This window comes from Cyprinodon tularosa, unplaced genomic scaffold, assembly GCF_016077235.1.
Source record: "Cyprinodon tularosa strain WSP-4 unplaced genomic scaffold, ASM1607723v1 ctg264, whole genome shotgun sequence".
NCBI classification, from domain to species: domain Eukaryota; kingdom Metazoa; phylum Chordata; class Actinopteri; order Cyprinodontiformes; family Cyprinodontidae; genus Cyprinodon; species Cyprinodon tularosa.
The window spans coordinates 401,700-409,716 of NW_024038968.1; the positions used below are offsets into that span (position 1 = coordinate 401,700).

General features: G+C 39.0%; 1 protein-coding gene across 1 annotated transcript in view; it reads right to left on the reverse strand.

The window, feature by feature from the left end:
- The window catches only part of cntn2 (contactin 2), a 66,404-nt gene extending 58,803 nt beyond the window's left edge, over window positions 1–7,601 (reverse strand). Inside the window, exons 1-3 of the mRNA XM_038289159.1 lie at window positions 7,431–7,601; window positions 2,619–2,728; window positions 1,123–1,264 (exon numbers count right to left, since the gene is read on the reverse strand). Of these exons, the coding sequence (XP_038145087.1) occupies window positions 1,123–1,264; window positions 2,619–2,673 (197 nt within the window). The 5' untranslated portion in view covers window positions 2,674–2,728; window positions 7,431–7,601. The remainder of the gene's footprint in view (window positions 1–1,122; window positions 1,265–2,618; window positions 2,729–7,430) is intronic.
- Window positions 7,602–8,017: the final 416 nt, after the last annotated feature.

The window sequence follows — 8,017 nt, forward strand, 5'->3', positions numbered from 1 at the left end:
TTATGCTAGTCGCTACTTCCTCCCAACCAATCGCAATCGCGGACCCAGGCACGCCGTCACCAAGCGCCGCCCTCTCAAACCACAACACAGAGCACATGAAGATGTCGCAGCAAGGAGAGGCGGAGGAAATTGTTCCAAAGAAGGGTTTTTGTAGTTCTGCAGTTTGGCAGTATTTCGGTCATGGCAAGTCGGACCAAAAACAAACCACAGTCATCTGGAAAATGTGTCGGGAACCAGTGAAAACCAAGTCTGATAACGAAACCAACTTTTTTATTAACATCTCAGCCGCTAACACCCGCAGGAGTACAAGCTGTGTAGGCCCCGGCGCGGCTCTCCTCCGAGGAATCTTCGGGAATTTCGGGAAAATATATATATATATATATTTTCAGTTCTGGGCAGTTTCCCACATAGTTCTAACAATTGAGAGAAAAATGCTGAGGGGCCTGAAACTTCAAATTAATAACTCAGAAGAATGATGGGGGGGGGGGGGGTTCCATTTATTTATTTGTTATATTTATTTTGGTCACTTTAGTTTATTCTTTGTCAGTATTTAATAACATAACTCAGGTCTCTTAAGTTATTTTTCTTTAAAACAATTCTGTTATGGTTAAAAAAGTTGGTTAAATAAAGATTTAATTGGAAGTCTGTGTTTGTGTTCTTTATTAAAATTAAATCATTTAGCAATATTATAAAAAGTCCAGGTAGAGCTGCACATAAAATATGGTTTCAAATCTTTTCAATAATTATCGATATCGATCAATATGCATTTTTTTTTATCGATAAGCTTTTTTTTCTATATCGCCCAGCCCTAATAGAAAGGTTTGAAAATGACTGAAAATGAATGGAAGTCAATGGGAGTCAACATATGGTCCTCCCTACACATAGCAGAACGAGTATGTGTGTGTGTGTGTGTGTGTGTGTGTGTGGGTGTGTGTGTGTGTGTGTGGGTGTGTGTGTGTGGGTGTGTGTGTGTGTGGGTGTGTGTGTGTGTGTGTGTGTGTGTGGGTGTGTGTGTGTGGGTGTGTGTGTGTGTGTGTGGGTGTGTGTGTGTGGGTGTGTGTGTGTGGGTGTGTGTGTGTGGGTGTGTGTGTGTGTGTGTGTGTGTGTGTGTGTGTTACCCACGAGTAGGTTGCCAGTGGATTGGCTCTAGCCTGGCAGCTGAGGGTTATTTTGCCTTCAGTCAAGCCCTCTGGATAAATTAAACTGCTCGGCTGTTCTTCAAACATGGGCCCTCTGTCGTGACCTGATACACACACATTTCCCACTGGGAAGAAATTAAAGGATAAAAAGTGAATAAACTACTTTAGTGTATAACATCAAAAACGTTTGAAAACATCAAGGTGTTAAAGTGACGTTCTTTCAGGTTATTGTGAGAATTTTTCGCTGGAAAAACTTTATTTTTTAAGTTTGAAGACATTTTGCTTCCCTTCCAGGAAGCTTTTTTTAATTAAAAATGTTTAAATTGGCGTTGAGTTCCAGGCTTTATAGAGTGGACCAAAAAAAAAGCCTTGTTTTGGCTTAGAAAACATGCAAATTAAACCAGAAGAACAGGTCCGCTCCTTAGTAATGGGGAGTGGTTGAGGTCTTTGTTAGCCTGCAATACCCTTCACAGGCCTATGCATCTGAAAAGGTGAGTTGTTAGGGCCGTTGTTGACCTGGCTGACCAGGTGGGATGTCTTGCTCCCCTGCATGGCGATGGGTTTGGGAATCAGAGAGAGATAAACCAACCTTAAACAGAGGCGGTGGACTCAGGTTTCAGCTTTTAAAATCCTACAATTCAGCAATAGAGTTGATTCCTTCCCACTATCATCGCAGCCCCCACCGCCATGCAGGATACAGAAACATCTCGCCTGGTCAGTCAGGCCAACAATGCCCCCTAACGACTCCTCTTCCAGAGACATAGACCAGTATCACGTATTGCAGGCTAACAAAGACCTCTGCATTACTAGATAGTGGACCTGCTCTTCCAGTATAATTTGGATGCTGTCTAAGCAGACCAAGCATTTGTTGGGCTACTCGATGAAGCTTTGAACTCAAAGCTAAGCTGTTTTTTTTGTGTTTTCGGATTGGTAGCTGTTCTGCTTTGATGACTTTCTGACGCAGGATCCTGGCTGCTTCATTCTGTTTCTCTCCTAGATGAAACCACCGCTGGAACTACAACTGCAACTAACCTCCCACTTCTCTCTCACATACAGTTTCCTCCTAGATCGGTGCTTCTGAGTTCCTTTCGTGTTTCTGCATCGTTTGTTCAGATGGCTACTCACACTAAGCCTGGTTCCTCTGGAGGTTTGCTCTGTTAAAGGGAGTTATTCCTCTCCACTATCACTCTATGCAAGGAGAAAATGCCACCTGCTCATCTGGCAGAAGCGAATCGTGCAAAGTCAACGACTGGATGCAGTTAGCTGGGTTTCCTTAGATAGAAAACTTTTAACCAATCTGATTGGATTTTCTCCATAAAGAACCTTGAGGTGAGTTGTGTTTTGAATTGGCATAAAAAGTCAACTGAAATGAAGTACAATTAAAGAAATGTTTAGGTCTGTCATAGTCCTTCCCTCTGATATGGTGCATAATTCATTCAGAGAAAACTGATAACTCAGAGGTGTTGAAGGGAAACTTACCATCTGCCTTAACAGCGACAGAAGTGAGGAACAGAAACCCCAACAACACTTCCATTCTTTGGCTCCAACTGGGTCCGTCAGGTCTGTCTCAGGTAGACTGCCTAATGTATCTGAATGGAAAATTTACAAAACATGATAAGAGTCGAAGATCATGAATCTAAATAACTGCTTTAATGTAATGAAATAAATCAGAACTGGCAGAACAGAAATGCAGAAGAGTGAGTTAAACTGGGAAATGTACAGAAAGTTCTAAACATCTCTAGAAAACGTCTTGTGAGGATGATGAAAATCACTCCTGTCCTGACGAGGCAGGTAGGTCAACTCGTTAGTTTAGAGTCTTTATCCATGGAGCTGATACTTTATAGAGAAAATAGAACCTGGAATAAAGGATAAAAATGATTTTTTTAATAATGTTAGTACTGAAAAAAAATGAAATGCCATGAAGTTAGACAGAAAAACAACAGAAAAAATTTTTACTGAAAAATTTCAATAGACATGTATCAACCCTTAATGGACAAGTTACTGTTTGATGCTTGCCCTTACAAATAGAATAGAATAGAATAGAATAGAATAGAAAATCCCTTTATTGTCCCACAATGGAGAAATTCTGGTGCTTACAGCAGCAAAAAACTTCCTTTACAGAAATCCTTCACCACTTCTGCGAAACGTACTCTTATCCAAATGACCATTCTACCCATTCTAGACCATGGAGACACTATTCTATTCAGTTTATTTCTATAGCTCCAATTCACATCATGTCATCTCAGGTCACTTTCCAGTTCACCAGATCATCCAGTCAGATTGATTCAAAGTTTTCTATCTAAGGAAAACCAGCTGATTGCATCGACTCATTGACTCTTCAGCAATCCCTCACACTAAGCATGCTTGTAGCGACAGTGGAGAGGAAAAACTCCCTTTGAACAGGAAGAAACCTCCAGCAGAACCAGGCTCAGTGTGAGCGGCCATCTGCTGAGGCCCACTGGGGTTCAAGGAGACAGAAGCAGACATAGAAAAAGAAAAAAAATTGAAGCTGTGAGCTATCTTATCAAACAGTAAACTAGCTTCACAGGTGGCTTTGTCTGGGAAAGAAACTGTTAATCAGACAAACTCTGAGCCAGTAGTAACAGATTCTGCAGAGTGGGAGAATAGAGATAGAATGAAGCAGAATGATGAAAAAGGGGTCCCTATGTCCTCCAGCAGTCTAAGCCTATAGCAGCAGAACTATAGAGATAGCTCAGGATAACCTGAGCCAGTCTAACTAGAAGCTTTATCAAAAAGGAAAGTTTTAAGCCTAGCCTTAAAAGTAGACAGGGTGTCTGCCTCACGGACTAAAACTGGTAGTTGGTTCCACAGGAGAGGAGCCTGAGAACTTTTAGAAGTTCTAGGAACCACTAGTAAACCTGCAGATTGAGAGCGAAGTGCTCTGTTAGGAACATAAGGAACAATCAGATCTCTGATATCAGATGGAGCTTGGCCATTTAAGGCTTTATATAGGGTTGTAGTCCACTCTATCAAAACTCGAGAGTCTTTACCATTCCGCCATCAGGTGCACCACTGCACTCTGTATTCATCAGTCAACTGGCCCTCCCTTCACAATGGACACAAAATTCACTCGTTCATCTTCATTTGCCAGACCCTTCTCTGCTGCTCACCACCTTATTAAGGTCGCCTGCAGCAGCACACCCTGTCACTTAAAGGAATAGTACACCCAAAACATGATTAGCCTTCATTTTCTACTAACCCCCATGCTGAACAACACCCTGGAGTACTTTTTTGATATCTCAAATGCATCTGGAGATCTGGGAGGCTTCTTGCTGTCTGCTGACATTCAAATAATGGAGGTCTATGGCGCCCGAGGCAGAAAGGTCCATAAAAGTCCACAAAAAACGTGTCAATATTCCTCCATACTGCTCGTCCAATGTATTCCAAGTGTCCTGAGTAGGTAGCATCCAGAATTTACTCGAAACGAAGTAATTTAGAATGTTTTTAGAGCATAAACAGTAGTGTATAGGATTTCCTGAAAGTGCGCGCCGGCGCGTTCATGACGCTACGGAAGCCAGCAGACCAAACCAGATGAAAGTGCGCATTCAGCGTCTGCTCTGCCGATAATGCAAGCGTAGAAGAAGAAATGTGCTGTTTACCTGTGCAAAGAAAGAAACAACGAAAGAAAAATGTCTGAGGACTTCAGTGTTGAGGAAGAGCATGAGTTCTTTGCCGAGCTGAATGCGCACTTTCATCTGGTTTGGTCTGCCTGATTCTGTCCCACTTTAGTCCAACGAGAGACGTTGAAAAGGCGTTAATAATCCAGTTTTCAACGTCTTTTAAACAATCTTAAAATAATGGCCTTTCAACCAAATGTAGATGTGCTTTTGACGTAAATCATGTTGTCTTTTCAACCAAGGTTTGCTCGGTGGGAGGCTGGCAGCAGTAGTCCTCTGCAGCTATGCCTGAATGAGCAGCTTTATCTTTAATAAGATGGAAGACTCATTGAGGACTTGACCAGACACAGAAAGATATTTATGAGAAGAGCTTGATTCCTTTCTTGTCATCCTGGATATCAGTCACTCATTTGCTAAGGATGAAAAAACTAAGAGCTTAGCATTGAGCAGATAGGAGCTGGAAGAAGTGGGGAGGAGCGTAAGAAAGAGAAGAGAACTGTCAACCATGTCAAGCCCAGGTTATCCTGAGCTATCTCTATAGTTCTGCTGCTATAGGCTTAGACTGCTGGAGGACATAGGGACCCCTTTTTCATCATTCTGCTTCATCTATCTCTATTCTCCCACTCTGCAGAATCTGTTTGTTCAATCTCTAATGTTTAAATATAAAATCATATTAACAATTATAAAAGACAATTTAACACTATCTTATCTGTAATGTAATAGTAACCAAAATAAACAGCCAGATTCCAGCATTATTTACCAGACGTTAATGTTTGTACTAATTTACTTATGGACCGTGTGGAAATCTAGAAAAATAGAATCAGTGTAAATAGAATTCCTCTGTTTGTCTTTATCCTATTTTTAGACGAAGAATCAATTAAATAGAATTATTTTGATGTGAAAACAAAACATATCAGATCTTAATCATCCATCTCATGTTGTTATCTTCTACAAAACAAATAAAACCTGTGATTTATACCTGAACTGCCTCAAAAATGAAAACATTAATAGAAATATTGGTGAAAGGGAATCAGAAATATTGATAGTTTACAGTCTTTGTTCATTTTAACAGCCGTTTTCTTAGTTTAATAAAGAAATCCTAACATTGGTTACTTTCATTTCTCTAGTTCCATAAATCCAAACTCTCTCCTGCTTCTTGGCAGTTCAGCAATCAGAAGCTTTTGCCTTTTTTAGCGTAGATGATATTTAGTTTTTTAATTGGGACTAGTTTCCTAGCCTAATATTAACTTTGGTAACCGTCGTATTCTAGTGTTTTTTTTTTTATTTCGCGCTCCAAGCACACAGGTATGGAGGACCAACTCTGCCATATTTAAAAATAAATACAGAAATAAATAAATGCTCAATAAATAAATAAGCATACAATTAATTGCCACCAAAAATACAATAAACAAATAAATGTAAGTAGAAATTAAATTATACAGTGAGACATAAATGTTTATAACTCTTTTAATTTGCTTCTTTATTTATTTGCCTTTGTAATATTTACCTGATTTTTTTTGGGTCATTTATTAACTTCAACTTTATTTTTTAATTACTTATATTTTAAAGTATTTATTTACGTGCATGTTATAATTAGGGATGCACGATATTGGGATTTTGGCCGATATCCGATATTTTAAAACTCATGTAGCCGATAACCGATATCGATACCGATGTTAAAGCTGGACAAAAATAAGTAGTTTGAAAATAGCAGTTTTATTATCCATTTCTGACACTTTGAAAAATAATATACTCAAATATATTTTCATATGCTGATATCAAATTAATTTTTAAAACCGCTGTATCGATCTATTTTACTTTCAAAATCTGGTGAAATTTCATCGTTCTGTTACAAACTCTCGTGATATTTTGCAAATTCTTGTGAGATTTTGTTAGTAAAATAGATCGATACCGCGTCAATATATCAACATATAAAAATATGGCAACATTTGGTGAATTTTCGGGGGATTTCGTAGCATAACGATGACATATAGCAATATTTCATTAGTAAAAGAGATTGATATGGTGTTTTTAAATGGCAATATATCAGCATATGAAGATATTGGGATATTTTAATGGATCAATATTTTTTCCCTCGTCTTTAGAAGTTTTTAAGTCTGTAAAAAAGAAGTTTTTGAGGAAGAAGAAGAAGTTTTTTTTTTAGACTTTAGAAACTGAGAAGCTGATCAAATATGGGTTAAATATCGGTGGGGGGGCCGATGTCCGATATTCAGTTTTAAGGCCGATACCGATAGGGGGCCGATTATTTGATTTGTGTCTGTTTTATTCTTCCTTTGTATTTTTTTACCCTAGTTATTTCTCCGCTGCTATTTATTTCTGTCTGCATTTCTGCTGCAACAACTACTGCAGGAAATTACAAACATAATTCACATTATTGCTAGAGACAAATAGGTCGGTCCAAAATGTTGGTAAGGACATGTCCCCATGTCCCCATGCAAAGCTACGGCCATGCTGAGCAGGTGTGCTGTTGAAAAGGAAATCAGCAGGTTTGGTTTATGCGGAAGAGAAAAGGGAAACATCTTCTAAGGTGAAAGAATGAGGTAAACATCAGGTCGGCTGATGTCATGTTCCGCTGCTGAACCGACCTGGAGCGATGAAGATGATGATGATGAGGAGGAGGAAGGTTGTTTACCTTTAGAGGAAGCTGCGGAGCTGATGGAGGCCGCCGGGCTGCTTGCTTTCCTCCAGCTGTGTCCAGATGTGCAGCGGTTCTACCTCTCTCTGCTTCCTCTGCTCACTCTCATCCCTCCTTTCTTTGAATCGCACTGATGTCGCCGTTCATCAGTAGTCAAGTCTGCGGAAATGACGCCGCTTCCGGTCTCTATCGCAATAAGATTCATGTTTTTTTTTTTTTTTTTTCACTTAAAGTCACACAACAATGTATAAACAAACAATGTATAAACAAACAGTGTATAAACAAACAACAAACAAACAAATAAATATGCCAGGGGGTATGTCACAATAAACAAGTTCAGTTAGGAGAAAAAAACATGCAATTATATAAACATCAGCGCTGGGGAGTGTCATATATATATATGTGTATGTATTATACAAATATATATATCTTCTACAACATTAAGTTGTCTAGAATTTCTAGTTGGGAACAGATTGTTATGGTTTTTTGAGCTTTCTGATGAGAAGAAAGATGAATTGTATGAAAATATTGTTTGATTTCTATTAAATAAGCTTTAAAGTCCGGTTTTTTTTTTTAGAAAATTA